This window comes from Poromitra crassiceps (genome assembly GCF_964638095.1).
Source record: "Poromitra crassiceps genome assembly, chromosome: 1".
Lineage (NCBI taxonomy): Eukaryota > Metazoa > Chordata > Actinopteri > Beryciformes > Melamphaidae > Poromitra > Poromitra crassiceps.
Window position 1 is genome coordinate 82,967,578 of NC_139623.1, and position 21,242 is coordinate 82,988,819.

Below are 21,242 nucleotides of genomic sequence, written 5' to 3' on the forward strand. Positions count from 1 at the left end.
CAGAGGTAGACAGACAGACAGACAGACACCTAAACCTAACCTCCCCCAGACCCTAACCCTAATCCTACCTCTCCCACTCCCACGCCTAAACATAACGTCGGCATAGCGGGCGGACCCCGGGGCATAACGTTACTGCGGCCACGGTACGTGATGCCCTGCTCGGCCAGCCGCCCCAAGCGGAGCTGTAGATAGCTAGGGGGATGTTGATATATCAATTGATAGCTTGCTTGTTACGTCCAAGTCACGTTTGTTATCGATGGTCAAATTCGTTTTGACAATCCCTTGCTCGTTTATATAATTGTTTTACAACTACCAAATTTAGTAGCCAAAGCAGAGATCTGTCTGTCTTATCTATCTATCTATCCATCCATCTATCTATCTATCTATCTATCTATCTATCTATCTATCTATCTATCTATCTATCTATCTATCTATCTATATAATAGATAATATATCTCTCTAGATAGATAGATAGATAGATAGATAGATAGATAGATAGTCATTAGGGGTGTAACGGTACACAAAAATCACGGTTCGGTACTTACCTCGGTTTTGACGCCACGGTTCGGTACATTTTCGGTACAGTAAAGGAAGGAAAAAAGCAAAACATATAATTGCTTGTTACCGTTTATTTTGAACTCTTGTTAACAAGTTTGCAGGCTTTTACAGTGAAGCAGCAGTAATAATCGCAGTAGGTAGGCCTTCTCAGATTTATTTTTCTGTTTTAATAACAGTAGTGACCTCAATTGGACCACTAGTGAACTCTAGTGGGAACAACCACATTGACTCAAGTGCAGCATTAGTGCATTAACAGAGCAGCATTAACATTAACAGTTCAAGCTTATAGGCCTGCACAGATTCTTAGTCTTTTCTTTTTTCTAGGAAATGAACTTTTCCAGCTTGACTGAATACAAAATAAAGTGCAGCATCAAAATAATAGTAAACAATAGGGGTGTTGGAAAAAATCGATTCACCTAAGTATCGCGATTTTTAATGTCACGATTTTTTGAATCGATCTTTTATTCCAGAATCGACAATCAAAAAAAAAAAAAAATCCAGCTGTACTGTACTTCGGTACACAGCTGTACCGGACCGGACGTCCTGTACCGAAAAAATTCGGTATGATTACGTGTACCTTTACACCCCTAATAGTCATGCATAACAGAAACAGACAGGCCATCTCTGCTTTGGCTCCTAAATTTGATAGTTGTAAAACAATTATATCAACGAGCAACGGATTGTCAAAACGAATTTGACCATCGATGAAAAACGTGACTTGGACGTAAAGCAAACTATCAATTGATATATCAACAACATCCCCCTAGCTATCTACAGCTTTCCTTCGGTGGCTGGCCGAGCAGGGATTCTATTACCGTCACATTCAAGCCACAAAACAACAGCTAATGTAGCTAGTTAGCTAACTTCCCAAATGCGTGTGACTATAAGTGTGCCTCTCCTATCAAAGGCTACACCAAACCAAAATGAGGACTTGGAGAAGTCAGCAAGTTGGACTAACGTTACAAGTTCTGAAAATGTGTGCCTTCGTCATTCATCGGTTGTTCATGTCTATGAAAGGCAGCTGTGCTGCTAGGCTAAAGTGCTAACGTTACCCACCCGGTAAGTAACGTTAGCGCTTCCTAGCAGCACATTGCTACAACCGATGCTGGAATGAGACATATTTTCAGAACTACCACTTCAGTCCTACACCCTGGCTCACTTCCAAGTCGTCTCCTTGTTTTTGCGGTCTGAAATCCGTTATTCCATGAGACTACTATTGTGTTAGTCCCAGACAGCCAGGTTGGAGAGAGCCTGGTGACGCGGGGTTAGGTTGACAAGTCGGCAGTGTACTGGAGCAGTCAGAACAGGGAAGGGAGGGGCAGGGGGGATGGGTGAAGGCTATGGCGCGCGCGCACTGCCGGCCCGGGCTAGGCGTGGCATCACCATGGTAACAAGTCCTACCTGACGTCACTAGAACTTTGGCTCTCGCACAAATCCATGTCCTCTCGTCTACGAGACTTCATGGGGGGAGGGGGGGTTCATGGGGGTAACATTAAAACATTTTCACCTATTTATTTGAAGCTTAGCCCATGTTTAATATGACCATCCAAGATTGTAACAACATATATATGATACAAAATTAAGAAATGCATAATATGGCCCCTTTAAGTACCAGAATTATTCACAGGTGTGGCCAGGCAATGCCTGGGCGTTACATCAATAAAATCAATCGGATTCCCATCTCGCAATCGCTGTTTGTGCGAGGCATGCAATATGCTGTAATTCTCTCCATGCGTAATAGCGTGGACTCACTCGTGCCGAGGACAGAGAGAGATGGAGAGAGCTTGTTGACAGATTGTCTGTGGTGCCAACGACCCTCCGGGTTATGGGATAGGTGAAGGTGAATAGCCTATGTCCATTGTCCAACAAGTTTTCTCAAATTAAATTCCCTCTTTGCGATGTGATAAAATAATTTGATGTCCTGGCGTGGCAAGGCTGTCCGTAATGACATATCCAAAAGGAATTTAATTTGCATTGCGTGTGGCATTAAACGAGCGCAAACGCTAAATTACCGCTTTTGCGAAGATAGGGCCCTTTGTCTTTTTGATTAGGTCTGTAGATTTCTTTCATAGTGAGGATTTAAAAAAAATCCTAATTTAACAGATTAAATTGGTAGTTTCATGGTTTTATTCACCATAGAAATCATAAGCAGTTATCAACAAAGAGACAATATTTCTTATTCAAATTTTGCTTGTTCAGCTCTATTGAATTGATTGGAAACCCACATGCTACTTTTATTTTTAAAATTTTTATTGCAGGGCTTTTGTTGAAAATGCGTGTGTTACTATTCAGACCTGTGCTGTAGCAAGACTCATATGGATATATAGGAAAGGCATGAAAAATAAACAAGGACCATTGTCTTACTCTGCACTCTTACTCTTCATCAAATTACACCCATCCCCTTAACATCTATCCCAACCCCTTTAAAGCTGAAGGCCTTCTCTTCAAATTGAGAATCATGATGAACTTTCCTCAACTTTGTAGCCTTGTGAGGACATCTGAACATGCAGACGCACGCATGCTCAGCGACAGTCTATCGGTTACAATAGACCATCAATGCACAACCACAACCAAACTTAATGAGAAACCAGCCCAGAGTGCACAGCACATGAAGCCATATAATAAAGCCATATCTAAACACTGCACATTGTGGGAGGGATTGTAGGGCCAAAGTAAATGTAAGCTAAGGATCCCTTGAGCTAAGCTGATGTTATTTATGTGTGCTGTTTTCTGTGGATATTTCCCCCAGGTCCTCGACCATTATACTTGCAGATGTCTTCTTCCAGTCAGTGTATTTGTCCAACATGGTTATGTGTCCCCCATCAGCACTTCAACACCCTCTCTTCATTAGCTTGACTGTTGCTTAGTCAGCTTTCCCCATCCCCACTGCCTGCAACTATCACCCACTCTGTAATAACTCTGTCAGTAATGGAGCTGGCTTGATAGCCTACTGTTCTCAATGGTTATGACAGGTGTATTCTGATTATGTGGTTGTATGAGTCCTTTACTATATATATATATACCGTATATACTATATATATATATATATATATATATATATATATATATATATATATATATACTATATATATATATATATATATATATATATACACACTATATATACTATATATACACTATATATAGTATATATACATATATAGTATATATATATATATATATATATATATATATATATATATATATATATATATATATATAGTAAAGGACTCAAATGACTCCAAGGCGTTATCGTCAAGCTCGTTTATTATCAGCGAACTGAACAAACCACTGTAGGTCATGGTAGACACCAAAAAAACAAATAAAACCCCAGCTAAACTCCCATTAGCTCCACGCTAGCTTGTCCCGGGCTCCGGCTAACCACACACAGCCTCTCTCATCAAAGGCTCCGCTGCAACCCCCCCTCTCTTCCGCTCTCTCTCACAGCTACTCTCGCCCCAGCCAATCCCAGGTGAGCCTCCTAACCCTCACCCCACCCACTGGTTGTACGCTGCCTTCACTTGTCCCACAGAACCCCGTAAATCCCCACATACACAGACCCATATCCCCATATAACACACAGAGACAGTTAGACATAACATACATCATAACCCACAGAACATAACAGGTACAGTAGCCCTTACCCTGCTAGCCGGGCGCTTCTCGCTCATACAGAGCGTTAGCGCCCGGGGACCCACGTAGCATTTCCCATCAGACAATCGCGTGTCTACCTGAGTCCGTGAGGATTACTTTTTCTTTTCTTCTCTTTTTACATAGAAAACACTGCATTCTGGCAGGCAATGATCTAATGCAGTAACGCAGCGTTACTTGGATTAGTAACTGTAATATAATTACTGTTTTGGAAATTGTAACGCCTTACTTCGTTACTGAAAAAGTAACTAATTACAGTAACGCGTTACTAAGTAACGCTTTACTGCCCAACACATAATGAGCATATACCACGGCCTGTGGTGATCTATTACTTAAAGTCTGAGGTATTATAGCCTACCTGTTATTTTGACAGATAATGTTAAAGCAGATTGGAGTTTTAGTTCTACATACATTTGGGGCGGCTGTAGCTCAGGAGGTAGAGCGGGTCGTCCACTAATCGCTTTGGATAAAAGAGGTCGGTGGTTCGATTCCCACCTCCTCCAGTCTGTCAAAGTGTACTTGGGCAAGATTCTGAACCCCAAATTGCTCCCGATGGTGTGCCAGCACCCTGCCACCATCGGTGCATGAATGGGTGAATGCACCTACTTTGGATTTGGATAAAAGCGCTATATAAATGCAGGCCATTTACATTTGTCGGAGATAGAGCTGCTGTGAATGCAGAAATAATCTCATTGGTTGAGTTAAACCTAATAACTAATGTAATTAGCACTCAGCGAATTCCATTCACTGAGCCTCCCCTGAAACTCTTTGGAGCCCCCCTGGGGAGGCCCGCCTCCACCCCTGCTCTAGAGTTCAATTGATACAAACATGCTTGGTAAGAACACACCCTAAAACTCCAATCTAAAGGTGAAAATTGCAATGTTTTCCTCATTTTCATCTGCTCACTAGCCTCCCCTGCTCGATACACATACTTATCTCTTTATTTTTCTCCCCAGCTGACATTTACAGAAGCCATGAGGAACAAAGCCCGTCTGTCCATCACGGGCAGTGTCGGGGAGAATGGACGGGTGCTGACACCCGACTGTCCAAAGGCTGTCCACGCCGGGCCCCCCCTCCGCCAGAGCTCCGGCCTGGCCCTGGTCTCCCCGGAGCTCCCGTGAAAATGAAATTCCTCCCAAGTGCCTTATTCTGAAAAAGATCTATAATTAAATCACACCGCCCATGAAACCACCAGAAACTAACCGCAAAGAAAGAGGAGTTAAACACCCAGCCGGACACCTCCAGCGGGCCAGACGGGGGCGGCAGAGGGACGAGAATGCAAACAACCATTTCTACAGTTAGATGTTGAGACTTTCCGGGGCTCGGTGGCTGCTTGGAGGAACCAGAAGCAGAACAAGCTTGATTTGCACTGTGTGACCACACGGAGGCGTATGTTCAAATCAACATGTCATTTTACGGGAATGCTGCGGAGGCGTTACACCTTTACCGCTCAGTGAAAAGAAGAGGAATCCATGGGAAGAAATTTTAATATCATGATATATGATAAGATGAAGACCAGAAAACTGTAAACTTGAAGCCTAAACTGTGCTGTAAATTGGCAAACTGAATCACAATCAAGATTGTTTTCAAACTGAACAATATTTGCTACACAGACATGAGCAGCGTTCAAAAGACATGTTTAGGTAACAGTCTCACTGGATATCAATAACTGACATTGGGAAAGTTGTACCCCAGTGCCATAAGGGAGATGATGAAAAATATTTGTATTAATAATAACAAAAATAAAGATAATGAATATATGAGAAAACATAAGAAACTGTGAAGATAAGTAAATATGTCTATATTCCATGAAAACAAAAAGGAAAGAAAAAATACATGTACATAGGGAAGACTGTATAACTTGCTTGCTTTTTAAACAGATGTACATAGCAAATACTGTAGTGGACAGACAGTTCTTTTTTGTAATCATCTTTAAATATTTTAGTCATTGCAATAAAAAGATGATACCACTCCAAAAAAGGAGACAGACCAACCCGTTCTCACTCCCAACCCATCAAATAGACATTCGGTTAGGAAACCTTGCCATGCAGGCCTTTCTCGTCAGAAATCGACGTAGGGGGCGAGGCGCTAGAGGTCGCCATCCAGCAGCCGGTCGCCATCCAGCAGTCTTGCATGTTGACACACACACACATATATATATATATATATATATATATATATATATATATATATATATATATATAGACAGACAGAGGCTCAGACACAGGAAAAGGGATGACTTTAAATTGGATCAGCTGGTGTCTACTATTAACTGAGCAGAGTTGTACCACAGACAGACTCCTACCCCATATAATGTCAGATAACTCAATGCCAAAGGTTAGTGCCAAGTTCCCCCTGCCATGTTTCTCTAATGCTCTCAGTAGAGGCCACGGTGCAGTTGTCAAGACACTCTGATGTTTAAAGGACATGGTGCAGGTTGGAGACCACATTGCATTAATATGTGGAATGGGTATATAGCAATGGGATTTGGGGGATTTTTTTTTTTCAATCACACATAGCTGCGTTTAGACTAGTTTATGTAACCAGCAGGGGGCACTGGTCCATTTCATGGAACTACCTTTTGTGATGTCACAGGGATGCAAAATAGTCACCTTTAGGTGATAGTCACATTTTTCAGCCCAAAATATGAGGATTTCTGAGTGGTTTTATGTCTGCCCTGGTATCTGTCACCTTTTTTCACTCTCCATGACTTTGCATCCCTGTGTCAGCCCCAGCAGAACATTCTCCTCTTTTGATGTCACTCCTGTTGTTATGTCACACGCCCATTTATAAAATGCCACCTTTTCCTCCATATTTATACCCTGGGGGCCTGTGTGGGGGGGGGGGGATATTTGTCTTTTTGGAGTGTTTTCACTGTAATCATGTGCCCAAAATGTCAATTCTGATTTTTTTTAGGTTGGAGCTGCCCGGGGATGAAGGGCTGTGTTTGGCGGACCTGTAGCATGCAGGATGAAGGGGTGTGTTTGGCTGACCTGTAGCAGGATGAAGGGCTGGGTTTGGTGGACCTGTAGCAGGTGGAAGGGGTGGGTTTAGTGGACCTGTAGCAGGATGAAGGGCTGGGTTTGGCAGACCTGTAGCAGGATGAAGGGCTGGGTTTGGTGAACATGTAGCAGGATGAAGGGCTGGGTTTGGTGAACCTGTAGCAGGATGAAGGGCTGGGTTTGGTGAATCTGTAACAGGTGGAAGGGGTGGGTTTAGTGGACCTGTAGCAGGATGAAGGGCTGGGTTTGGCAGACCTGTAGCAGGATGAAGGGCTGGGTTTGGTGAACATGTAGCAGGATGAAGGGCTGGGTTTGGTGAACCTGTAGCAGGATGAAGGGCTGGGTTTGGTGAACCTGTAGCAGGATGAAGGGCTGGGTTTGGCAGACCTGTAGCAGGATGAAGGGCTGGGTTTGGTGAACATGTAGCAGGATGAAGGGCTGGGTTTGGTGAATCTGTAGCAGGATGAAGGGCTGGGTTTGGTGAACCTGTAGCAGGATGAAGGGCTGGGTTTGGCAGACCTGTAGCAGGATGAAGGGCTGGGTTTGGTGAACCTGTAGCAGGATGAAAGGGTGGGTTTGGTGAACCTGTAGCAGGATGAAGGGCTGGGTTTGGTGAACCTGTAGCAGGATGAAAGGGTGGGTTTGGTGGACCTGTAGCAGGATGAAGGGCTGGGTTTGGTGAACCTGTAGCAGGATAAAGGGCTGGGTTTGGCGGACCTGTAGCACGATGAAGGGCTGGGTTTGGCGGACCTGTAGCAGGATGAAGGGCTGGGTTTGGTGAACCTGTAGCAGGATAAAGGGCTGGGTTTGGCGGACCTGTAGCACGATGAAGGGCTGGGTTTGGTGAACCTGTAGCAGGATAAAGGGCTGGGTTTGGCGGACCTGTAGCACGATGAAGGGCTGGGTTTGGCGGACCTGTAGCACGATGAAGGGCTGGGTTTGGCGGACCTGTAGCACGATGAAGGGCTGGGTTTGGCGGACCTGTAGCACGATGAAGGGCTGGGTTTGGCGGACCTGTAGCAGGATGAAGGGCTGGGTTTGGCGGACCTGTAGCATGCCCGTCTTACTAATGTGTCATCACCAGGGAGCCGGTCACTCCCACCGTGTCCCGGTTCCTGTCACGTTTTTTCCTGCTGTGTCCCATTTTTAACCCCTACCTAAACCATAACCTAACCTTAACCAAGTTGTTTTAGTTGAAAAACCATAACCAAGTTGTTTTGGTTGCCTAACCTTAACCAAGTCGTTTTACTAACCTTAAAGGGATACGACAAGATTCTTGGAGATTCGCCCTATTGCCGATAGTAAAATAGAATGTAGATGCCTTTATCTTCACTGCGTGCAGTACAAATCGCGGTACACCCCTCACTGCTACTTAGCTTAGCACTACAATGGCAGTATATGTTACAGCTGCCTACCCCCGTTCAGTAGCCCAAAATACACATTCCAACAGCGCCAGAAACACTCACATGTACATGTTGTGACTTGTGTACTCACCACGCCATGAAATAATAATACAAAGTTATGGGAAACTGTCATTTCGAAGTAAATCCATAGCAAGAACTAACAAAGAGGGTTCCGTCTGTAACCAAAGTGACTTTCACGTTTGCCTGAGGCGCAGTGCAGTCATCAGTACAGCGCATGCGCCTCAGGCAAATGAGGAAGTAACATTGGTTACAGAGGGAACACTGTGGATTTACTTCGAAAATGACCATTTCCCGTAACTTTGGCTCATCGCGTGCTGAGTACACGACTCACAACATGTACATGTGAGTGTTTCTGGCGCTGTTGGAATGTGTATTTTACTATCTGCAATATGGCAAATAGGCGAATCTCCAAAAATGTTGGCGTATAGTGAGAGTGAACCCGAGGCCCTAGCGCCACATGTGGCTCCTTTGTGGGTAGTTGTGGCTCTTTTAAGTCCTACTTAAAATAAATAAAAATCAAAAAAAACAAAGGGAGGAAATGGACTTTTTTGGAATGTGGCTCCCCAGTAGGGCAAGGTTGCGTAGCACTGTATCCCTTTAACCAAGCTGTTTTACTTGCCTAAATACAACCAAGTCATTTTACTTGCCTACACTCAAAGCAAGTTGTTTTATTTGCGAGGAAACGCTGCGCAGTTTTCAACCAGGAAACAGTGTCACATGACCGGGCCGGGCGAGTGGATCCTCGTGACCGAGTGGAGCTGCGCTGAGTCACGGCTGGTCGGTGCTGAGTGCTCCGAGCCGCTTTTCTTGAAAAGCAGGGGAAGGAAGCAGTTACTTCCCATAACCAGGATGAGCCAGTGTCTGTGTTGGAGGAATGTAACTGGTGTCAGTGAAAAAATTACGAGAGAGGGGTACCCCATTATAAAGTGATGGCAAGGAGTCCTGATCGAACGTCAGTATTTGATGGGTTGCGAGTAGAACGTGTTGGTGGAAGACAGTGTTAAAGTTTATTATATTTTCAATGCATACTGTACAATATAGGAACATTAAAGCTCTAAATGAAAGGGGTATCAACTGCCCAAATATTCTGATACCTGTCGCCCACAATTTAATATATTCACGACTGAATGTTATGTAGCTCCACCCCCAATCCTTAAACCACAACCCTCACTGTGCAGACGTAGACCCAGAAAGTCGCTCACGAATAGAGCTGTATAAATCAAGTTTCAGCTGTTGAAATAAAACTTTTTTTTCATCGTTTGATCTATTTTTTGTACTGAGGAATTCAAAAGAAACTGTCTCCTGGTTTTAAATGTTGACAGTCAAGTGCTCCTACCACCTGGGTATCTTTTAGACCATTATGTGTGTGGAGTCATGAGTTGAAATGATACATGGAATTGAAAAATGCCATTTCTCTCACTATATGTTATATGAAGTGTCTATGCTATTTCCAATAAGACATTGGACCTCATTTATCAAACGTACGACAGAAAACTGGGCATAGGGTAATTTCCATGCAAAGCTCGGCATTTATCAATCTGAACGTGAGCGGAGGCTATGATAAAAAAATCTCACGTCAGGTCTCACCTTGGAGCCGTTTTCACACATGCGTACCGGAAAATTACCTGTAAGTCAATATCGGACATTTCCCGGAATTTCCCTTCACACCTGAGCGCTCGCATGTGGGAATATAGCAGCGAAATTGCCTGTATCTTGGGGGGCGGGGTGGCACTGCAGAGCGGGTGGGGAGTGACGTGTGCACTTGGATGGGGAATCCTCCTTATTTTGGGGGTCGGCAAAACTCCGATGGTGAAATAAGTTTGCTTGTCACACAATAAATCACACTCGTTTGTCTTAAGAGGGCATGTATGTTGTATCATTCACATTCGCTAACCAGTCTTTGAACTGAAATATTTGAAGAAGTTGGGATCCGTGTCTGAGAGAAATAGCCTGGCTGGTTCGATGTTTATCGGTTCACCTGCGTCGCGTTGAAGCACTTTTTACAGACTGGCTTCGTTTGATGTGTCCGGGCTTGCCTTCGCTGTCGGCAACGTAAGCAAAATACTTCCACATTTCGCTTTGTGCATTTGCTTTCTCAACAAGTGTTGGGCGGCTTGCAAGACTCTCAGAGCTGTCTGTGTCCCTGTCGGGCTGCTGACAGAAGGAGGAGGACTGAAGGACTGGCCAGAGAGCGAGCAGGCAGCAGAGAGGGGAGAGGGGGAAATCGGCACGCCCACACATGAAGCTGACATACCGCTCTTATTATCACAAGATCATTTCGCCAGTTTGCTTTAATGTGCGCGAATGATTAGATTATGCCCGCTGGAACATTAACTCATTGAGTGCCAAGGACGTCAATCGACGTCAAAGTAAATAGTGACGTAGAGTGCCAAGGACGTCGATCGACGGCAAATGCGTTTTTTGACGGTGGGACGTGGATCAAAGCCTCAGGCATCTCCTGTACCAATATGGGAGCTATTGAAGGTGTATAACCTATTTTACGGACTCATTAGGTGGCGACAGTGCTCTCCAGATTAGAGAAAGGTCCGGAAAACAGCTGGAAAAACCCCCGTGATCAAAGAGAAACCGCTCATGCTGCAGCCAGAGCCATATAGATTGCTCTGTCTGCAGCTGACGGCTGCGAACAGCAGTCAATCCGCGCACACAACTGAGCCCCCCCTCTGCCTCTGTCTGTCTGTCTGCATAGTTTATCCACACGATTAGCTGCCAGAAAGGCAGCACCCGACGCCGAAGGGCCAAACCGTCCCCTGCAGTCCGGTTTGGCATTTCCATATCGCGCTGGGAACAAAAACGGAGCGCTCCGAAAATAGAGTGGGTGCGTGTTGGCTGTGTGTGGGGAGGAGTTTGCAGCTGAGGGGGAGAGGGGGGTGGGGCACGCAGGGCATCACACAACTACACCATGTCACAACATCAGAAAATATTATCTTCAGACTCAGTGAATGTGCTTGAAATGCTTCATTTCACAAAAGGCGGAATATCTCAGCTAATAATTTGAAACGCCTGTATTTGCTCAAAACGACCTATCTTCTCCGGCTCATAACTAAAGAACGGAAAATGGTATCAATAAACTTTTTTTTGCTGATGATACAATAGAGCCAGCTCGTTCTTTGTGCGTGTTCGGTGTTTACATAGTAATATCACACAATATTCTGTGGGCCTCGAGAAATCACTGAAAACGCTCTGAAAACTCTGGCACTGAGTCCGTTCTCCAAAAGTGGCTGGCACTCAATGAGTTAAGCAACGTGTGTATACACCTCGCCCATGAGAAGGACCGGCAAATGACTTGACACGTTTCACACTTGTGTCCCTGATCGCGCATACCGCTCTTCTGACTGGCTCGAAACTGGTGAAATGTCCGCGATGACGGGGTCGCGCTTATACCGGAAATCAACTTTCACAAATGAAGGCAATAGACCGCGTTCCGGTCATTTAGCGGTAAAAAGCGCATGTGGGAAAACGGCTCTTGTGTATAAGTTTCAGCGATGCAGCATTAAATCTGGCTGAATCTGAGAATTATTATTAGACCATATATTCTGACTGCCATCTAAGCATGTAGCTAATGGCGAAATATTGTAAAGGCCTACATTGATTGTGTCACTCTTCTGATAGAAGCATTTCCAATAACCCAAGAGCACTGTAAAGTTCAGCAGTCAAAATCTATTGAAAGAATATAGATGTTATCATTTCCAAGTTCATAACATCTTTTTACCAAACAAAATACTCAGCTTCAATCTTCTTTGTTGACATTCAGCCATTCATAACGATTTTCAAACTATTGTTTGCAATTAACAGGGTCAACAGTTTTCTGGTGTCGGACCCAGCAGCGAAAACCCAATGTTCAGATTGTTGCCTTTGATTGACTGGTGATAAAAACATGACTGACACAAGAAAATAAAAAGCAGACTTTGATGATTACAGAGACATTTGAATGACACAAAAGCCCCTCAAGGAATACCCAGCAAACTCACTGGCAAACCCTGCAACAGAGCAGGAGGGAGATTCAACCCGGTGCAAATGGCACACAGGCCATGGCGGTGCGCAGCACTGCATCGGGTTGTTTAAAGGCAGATGGCTCTGTATCAGCGGGGAGAACTCTACTGTACAAGCTGTTATATTTAACCGAGAATATTTAGGTGCCTGATATTTAAATTCTGATTTGTTTCCAACAGCCACATTTATCAACGCCCGTTCATTCTTACACTGATAGTCGGGATACGACCTTTTCAAGAAATCACATGTGAACCCTGGCGTAAGATGATTTCTGTCCTCGGATCTGCACAGGTTATGCTCGTTTGATAAATGAGGGTCACTGAAACCCGCTAATGATCAAAGCCCTTCCTCATTGAAACACTGTGGATCCTCAGAGGAGGCTGGACACACTGTAGCAGAAATGTATTGCTGCAATCTCACTGACTGTAGCGTCCGAATCTCTTTTGGTAATGAAAGGACAATCCTCAGGCCTCTGGACTGCAATAGGATACAAATGCTGCATCAGCCAGTGGCATTACTGGTCTGTTTTTTTTCCTTCCCCATTTTCATCCGGTTCAATACTATGGTGGGACAAAGAGTTTTTTTGCTTGGAGTGGAGAAACCAGCTAAAATATTTCAGGTTATGCTTTTTTGTCCTGCCATACTTCATCTTCAAAGCTCAAAAGAAATATGGTGTCTTATTTTTGTTTCAATTGTACATCGTTATTTTTTGATCTTTTTCTTTCTTTCTTTTTTTTTTACTAAAAAGGAATTCCAAAATGCTTGCTATTGTGTCATTATTTTAGGTAGAGTTAAGAGAGAGAGTTGTGTTGAATGTTATGCTTTTTCCCTTTAGGCTCCATCAGGCAACTTTGCACTTAGGCAGCTCCAAATGTGAGTTTATAGAACACATAAATAAAATTGGCCCTTCTACTGTATATTTTTGATCCATGTTTATGATAACACTACTTTTCACTCACTAACACTAAACAAAGTGAGATTGTATTATCAGGGTTATTTCACGCTTTTTTGTCTTGTCTTTTGATACTTGATGTGTTAGATATCACATTAATTGTCTATCATCACATAACCACACCCACTGGTGGCCCCGATTCATTATGAGGAACACCTGAACCTGTTTTATCAAACCTGACCTGACGAAGAGCCTGTGAGGGCTCGAAACATAATTTTTTAATCTAAAAAAAATCAGAAGAATATTGGGAGCTACCAACAGTGAGTCTTCATGAATCTCATAAAGTTACTGTTATTAAAAGTTTGAACTCAACTATCCAGAAATCCTGTCAGGTGTGGCCAGTAAACGGCACACTCGTGTTTACAGCACCTATAGAGCTCAACAGTCACGTGACATTCCATGACATCAATGGTCTCGAAGAGTATTTCCTGTTCATCATATTCTCATTGAGTTTTTTATTATTAGCCATAACGTTGTAACCACCAATGTAGACTTACCACGGGTCTTGCAGTGGTGAAACAATGGTATATCTTCCTGTAGAAGCCACAAATCTGTAAGATATCCTTTTTCTATTTTTAAATCTTAAAAAACGTGATCCACAATCTTAAGGTGTAACAACAACGTCTTTGATTGGTGTTCGCTGTATGGTTGTCTGTGATTGGTGGCTTGCATTCCTTTATCTCTCTGGCTGTTCTTCCTCTGGCTAGGCTACTACAAATGTAGTTCATAACTTGCTGAGTACAGGGCTAAAACCGCCACTGAGTAACTGAACCTATTAACCATTATCCACTACGAGTCACACTGCTTTCAACGTTCTGTATCACCTTGAGATCAGTTTGCTGGTTCGTTCACATTAATGCACAGAAATGCATCTATCTATCTATCTATCTATCTATCTATCTATCTATCTATCTATCTCTCTATCTATCTATCTAAAATTTAGTATGTGGGCAATGTTTGTTTGTTTCAAGTTCTGTGTTCGGCCACAGCTATGCCGTTTAACGTGCGATCGGGCTGAAACCTTCAGGGTGTGTAAAGGGCACCGTGTGGGTGACCTGATGGAGTCTGATTTTTTTATTAGGCTAATTAGCTAATGATGTGATGTCATCAGTGATGATGTCATCAGTGATGTCAAAAGTGATGTCATAAGGGCGCCCACACATACACACAAGGAGGCATTGTGACAAGACTGATTGATCAGTGATGACACACACCGACACACACACACACACACACACACACACACAAGGAGGCATTGTGACAAGACTGATCAGTGATATCAATGGGGTACACACACAAGGAGGCATTGTGACATCACTGATGCAGTAACATTTAGTAAACAACACCAGAGATGGGAAAAGTACTGACATTCTGTACTTGAGTAGAAGTACAGTTACTTGTGTAAAAAACTACTCTGGTAAAAGTAGAAGTACTGATTCAATTATTTTACTCAAGTAAAAGTAAAAAAGTACAGGCTCTGAAATGTACCCAACGAGTAAAAGTAAAAGTATTTTTATCGTATCTTTCTGAATGACTGAACCTCACATCATAGAATATAATTTGAGGATAAAAGATCCCCTACAAATGTTTTACACATCTTAACACTCTACATTAAATAGTGTGCTATGGTTTTTCCACACAAAAAACCCCCATTAAAATCATATCTAGTCCTCCCTCATTAATATTTCCATGATATACAGTATGAATGTGCAAATAGTTAGACAAGTTTAACTGCTGGATACAAGGTGTCCCTTACAAAGTGCAGTATCACAATACTCGAGACTGATATGATACTGATACCTAATGGATAAGGAACTGAATGTCCAAAGGTTGATCACATTCACAAATTCAAGGTTTATTATTAAGACAGAACTGTCTCTGAACTGTCTCTGGTGTTAGAACACCACCATATTCCATATTAGCTGAATGTTGACAGTGCACAAACTGAATGTATGTGTTAGAACAACACCATAAGGGGCCATGCACGCAGGGAGCGGTTATTTAAAAAAGAACGCTTCGATAAACCAGATTATTGGCAACTCTGGAAGCAGCGAGATGAAAATCCTCCTCTCCTGGGAGAAGACTCGAGGTGGGAGGAGTGAAGAGGAGCAGGGCGCTTTTCCTGTTAAACTTTCCTCAGCTTTCAGCGCCCAGAGCGCTGCGCTAAAAAAAACACCACCAGCTTTTAAACGCGATGAAATGCTTCTTGAAAGAGATGCGCGCTAAGCGCGTACTTATAGAGAATAAATTGCAAAAGGAGGAGCGCTAATAAGTGCTGGCTGTCTGCACGGCTCCTAATGTCTGCGTGTGTCTCCCCCCAGAGAAAATCCGTGTTTCTCTTCTTTGTCCACGCCCCGGAGGAGTGCCAAGTCATACTATTGGCGGAGCTGGAATGAGCTTTTATCAGCAGCGCTGGGAAACTCGTCTATTACTTCTGCTCCATTCTCCCGTTTCTACTCGTTTTTAAATTACATTCTCGTGCATTTAAACAAAAGTAACGAACCTGTTTTGAAAATGTACACAAGTAAAAGTACAGATACTTGTGTTAAAATGTAACGAGTAAAAGTAAAAAGTCGTCAGAAAATTAAATACTCAAGTAAAGTACAGATACTCGAAAAATCTACTTAAGTACAGTAACGAAGTATTTGTACTTCGTTACTTCCCATCTCTGAACAACACACACACACACACGCATGTGCCAATAGGACAGGCGAGGCCACGCAACAGTCGAGCTACGGGCGAGCCCGCGCATGCCTAGTCTATCTACATTAGCGTTAGCCATGCAGCTAATACCTGTAATGGCGCCGGTCAAGATCGCTGGTCCAGCCCACTGCCGTTCAGAGTGCTCTCCCATTGGCTGAAATGTTCTGTCGCTCAATCGGACAGAAATGCCGGGATGCATTATGGGATGAATAGATTCTTCACTTAAGAGCAGTTTATAGATACAGTCGATCTGTGTGGGAATGCCCACAAAATGTTACTACGGCTGGCGCGCGAGTGGTGTAAAAAAAAACATATCTCAATGAGCTGACTCACCAAAGAAGGGAGCTGCGGCTCTACACTACAGTATTGGAGATTCAACAGCAGGTACATATTGTGCATTCCTTTATAACTGGGACCTGGTAATCTTACCGGTTCAAAGTTCATGAGCTGGGGCGTGACATCACTAGAGCTGGTATTTCCCATTCCAAACTCGTAGGAGCCTCAGCAGCCCCGACGTAAAAAATCCAAGATGGCTGATCCGCGCAACAAAAGTAGTTATAATCGTATAAATGCTATTTAGCACTTCTGTTTTGTTTGTGTCTCATTAAATCAGCTGTACACACAGCACTGCCTAACTTCTATCTGTGTGGACATGAGGCTGCAGTGTTTGTATGCGCAAAATGCCACGAAATGCCTTGTTATCAACCGTTATTGCTAACAATGGCTAGCCTGGCTAGCGAGTGGATCTGACCAGTGAACAGTGAACTTCCCAGCTCAACTTTTCTGCAAATGGAACGCTAACATTTGCAGAAACATGATGTACCTTTTGGTGTAGCCCAAGGAAGCTGTCTTGGGCCTGTTCTATTCGACCTGTATATGCTGCCGCTTGGCAAAATCATTAGCCAACACAATGTTAATTTCCATAGCTACGCAGATGACACGCAGCTTTATATTTCTGTTGAGCCAAGTGACCCAGATTGCCTTCGCTCTTTGACTGCCTGTTTAGCATCAATAAATCAATGGATGAATGACAATTTCTTAAAACTGAATGAGGATAAAACCGAGATCCTCTTACTTGGACCGAAATCAAAGAGGGATATCCTCTCCAGTAAACTTGGGAACCTGGCTCACCAGATGAAATCCCAAGTTAAAAGTTTAGGTGTCATCCTTGACTCTGATTTAAGCTTCAAGCCGCACTTTAGTAAAGTGACCCAGACAGCTTTCTTTCACCTTAGAAATGTTGCCAAAGTACGACCATTTCTACTAAAACAGGATGCTGAGAAACAAATTCATGCTTTTATTACTAGTAGGTTAGACTACTGTAATGCACTGTTTACTGGTCTACCAAAAAAGTCTATAAAGAAACTTGAACTCATACAGAACTCTGCTGCTAGACTTTTAACTAAGACCAAGAAGAGAGAGCACATCACTCCTGTTTTAGCAGAACTACACTGGCTCCCCGTTCCTTTCAGAATTGATTTTAAGGTCCTTTTAATTACTTATAAAGCACTTAATGGCATAGCACCTTCATACATTTTAGATTTCTTTACACCTTACCAACCGCAAAGAGCCCTTAGGTCCTCAAATTCCGGTCTTTTAGCTGTTCCAAAAGTACTGCACAAACATAGCGGGGAAACTGCTTTTATGTACTACGCACCAAAACTGTGGAACACCTTGCCTGACTACATTAAACAGGCATGCTCCGTGAACATTTTTAAAAAGGAGCTAAAAACCTACCTTTATTTGAAGGCCTTTAACTAACCCGCTTATTTTATTTTATTTTTATTTAGTGTTTTATCCCCATGCAAGTTCTTGGTTTCTTTTTGTTCTATTTTAGATTTTATTTTTATTTTTTTATCCTTTTATTATTTTTACTTTTTTTTTTTTTTATTGTGTTAACTTATTTTCATGTCTATAAATTGTCTATTTTATTTTTATTCTTATTTTTATTTCTCTTATTTTTATTATCTTTTATTCCTTTTATTATCTTTTAATTTTTTTTTTTCTATTTTAATTATATTATCATTCTTATTGCGTTTACTTATTTCCATGTCTACAAATTTGTTTTAATGTATTCTCTTTTGCTATGGTCTGATTACTCCTGTTTTAAATGTCTTTTTTTCTTGCATGTCCAGCACTTTGAGCTGCATTTCATGTATGAAAGGTGCTATACAAATAAAGCTTATTATTATTATTATTATTATTATTATTATTAACAAAACGGAAGTGACGTCATTTAGCCTCCACATCCCAGTTCTTTTGCGATAAAGGAACGCACGAATAGACTTCTGTTCAGATGTGCGTAGTGTACTGTAGCCCTATGTCCTGTTTTTAACAACAGGGACCATGTTGGAAATAAGTGTTTGCACTTTCACATGCTATCCCTTGGATTATGTTGTAGTTTGATATCCATAATCAAATCAAATCATACTGCGGTGGTTGAATCTCCGATCCTGTCTGCCTGGGCTGGGCTAGCAGCTAAATGCTAACTATGCTGAATAGGGAGAACGGGAGGATTTACCACACCCTGACCACGCCCCCAGCCAGCTACCGCAGCGTCTATGATGAGACATTGACTGTATCTATCCCTCTGTTTTTTTTCTTGTACTTTTTCCCCTTGTCCTTTTGTTTTTTAACTGAATCAAATGTTTTATGGTCACAATTCTGTAGCTGGACAGTTGGCTTGGTTGCAGACTTAAAACTCTTTAGATAATGATTTTTCGAAACGTGATGAGAAATTGAATGGGAAATACTCTTCCAAAACAGGAGGTGATGTCACGATATCAAGTGACTGTTGACCTCAGCCAGCCGCCCCACTGCTGGTCCTATAGTATGCTGGTCATATCATAGCAAAAAATATATATATACATTATTTTAGTCAATTTTATTCCCATTTGTGTGTCGAAGGTTAATTACATTATGCCATTAGCTCAAAACATTTGGAGATCTTCATTGACATTAACTCCCTCCTCTATCTGACACAGAGACACTGAGGAGCCAGACTCAACGCGAAACCCAAACCCAGGATAGAGTGGTTCAGTGAATGTGGAGTGGAAGGTGTGAAGATGGATTGGTATGTCAGAGGAAATTTTGTAGAAGGACAGAGAGCCAGCAGGCCAGTCCAGATACACTGCTACTGTGTAAGAGCCAGCGGAGGAGTGGGAAGATATGGATGTTGCTCTGTTATTGTGCCAGGCAGTGTAACAATCATCAGCACAGGCCAGATTCCAGGCCTTTTCATTTCCTCCAAGCCTACAGTCATCACCCACTCCTCTCCTTCTGATTCCTCTGTAAGTCACTGCTATCTCAACCGCTTCTTTCCTCTCGACCTCCCAGTAACAGCGACCAGTCAGACCATTACTACACAGCAGCTGTCTATAGCGGTCAAATCTCTCTGCATGATCAGGATATGGCTGCTCCTCTTCCACCTCTGTCACCTTTTTGTTGTCTTCAGACAGGAAGAGGTTTCTGTGTGCTGTATTTGGGTCCAGTGTAAGGTCACAGGCATCTGATGAGAAAACAATCAACCCAGTCTCACCAAAAAAAAGTGACATGGTAGCATTGGTACACAGCCCAAAGATGATGTTTCACAAAAATGGTTTTAAAATTGTTAGAAGGTAACATTTGTTTGGCTGCTAGAGGCGATGGCTAACATAACCACAGACTGATATTGAAGTAGGTCACTGACGTGGATGAAGGGGTGGGATTGGGGTCCACAGCTACAGATGAAGTTAAACTCTCACAACATTTATTTTCAAAAAGTAAGGCTCATGTTTATGAGAAATGGTCCCGTCCACTTGAATCATGATCATTGAATGTTTGTTTCTATGATTCAGATTTTCAATGTATTAATGTTCCCAAATGTCTGATAACATCAGTAGCTTAGCTTGTTAGCTAATGTAAAGCTGTCAGACATTTTGCCCACGTGCCCAACGTAGGCTACAGCCAATCACAATGCGTGTGCAAGCCGATCTGGTAGACGAGCAGATCTTACAACCACAACCGTTTGAGTCCTGATATGTCCTGTTTTAACCCCAACTCAAACCCTAACCCTAACCAATTTGTTTTAGTTGCCTAAACCAAACCAAGTTGTTAAAGTTGCCGAAATGTAATTGCAGAATTGAGGCATGGCTCCCATGACTTGCTACCGAGTCGAACTGGGCCAGTATAGCCCGGAACCATGGCTCCCGTGACTCGCTACTCGGCCCCAGCCCACCGCTATAACCAGGAAGTAGCTGTGGACTGAGGTCTTGGCACGCTGGACTGAGGCAAAACATGACATTCCATTCCACCATTTTAGATATGTTATTGTGAAACTAGAACGTTTTGCGCTGTGCACCAACGTTGCTATTTTACAATTCACAAAAGCAGTTTGATGGTGTCACATGATGTCAGCCATCATCCTGATTCACAGTAGGGTGTGAATGAATGGACGTCACATACTGTGGTGTAGATTGAGCTATCTCAGTAGTTGAATGTGTGTTGCTTTGATTTTATGAATCAAACTAACTATATACACTTACACTTCCTCAGACTTGGTTTCAACCACTGCACTCCATCATGGTCCACACTGGAAGAATAAACAGATTATCTTTGATGATGTAAACATGGACATTTAAAGCAGCTACGAGCAACTTTTTCGATTGTTATTAAACAGTATAAATTTAATATCAATGTTTGTTTCTATGATTCAGATTTTCAATGTATTAATGTTCCCAAATGTCTGATAACATCAGTAGCTTAGCTTGTTAGCTAATGTAAAGCTGTCAGACATTTTGCCCACGTGCCCAACGTAGGCTACAGCCAATCACAATGCGTGTGCAAGCCGATCTGGTAGACGAGCAGATCTTACAACCACAACCGTTTGAGTCCTGATATGTCCTGTTTTAACCCCAACTCAAACCCTAACCCTAACCAATTTGTTTTAGTTGCCTAAACCAA

General features: G+C 42.8%; 2 protein-coding genes across 2 annotated transcripts in view; one reads left to right on the forward strand and one right to left on the reverse strand.

The window, feature by feature from the left end:
• Nucleotides 1-5,330, forward strand: part of gria4b (glutamate receptor, ionotropic, AMPA 4b) — a gene marked incomplete at both ends in the record, with an annotated part of 268,460 nt that extends 263,130 nt beyond the window's left edge. The window contains one exon of the mRNA XM_083647736.1: nucleotides 5,166-5,330. Coding sequence (XP_083503862.1) covers nucleotides 5,166-5,330 — 165 coding nt within the window. The remainder of the gene's footprint in view (nucleotides 1-5,165) is intronic.
• A 13,901-nt stretch (nucleotides 5,331-19,231) lies between these two features.
• LOC310797174 (protein NLRC3-like) overlaps nucleotides 19,232-21,242 on the reverse strand; it is a gene marked incomplete at both ends in the record, with an annotated part of 30,345 nt that continues 28,334 nt past the window's right edge. The window contains 2 exons of the mRNA XM_083659515.1: nucleotides 19,232-19,809; nucleotides 20,825-20,871. Coding sequence (XP_083515641.1) covers nucleotides 19,232-19,809; nucleotides 20,825-20,871 — 625 coding nt within the window. The remainder of the gene's footprint in view (nucleotides 19,810-20,824; nucleotides 20,872-21,242) is intronic.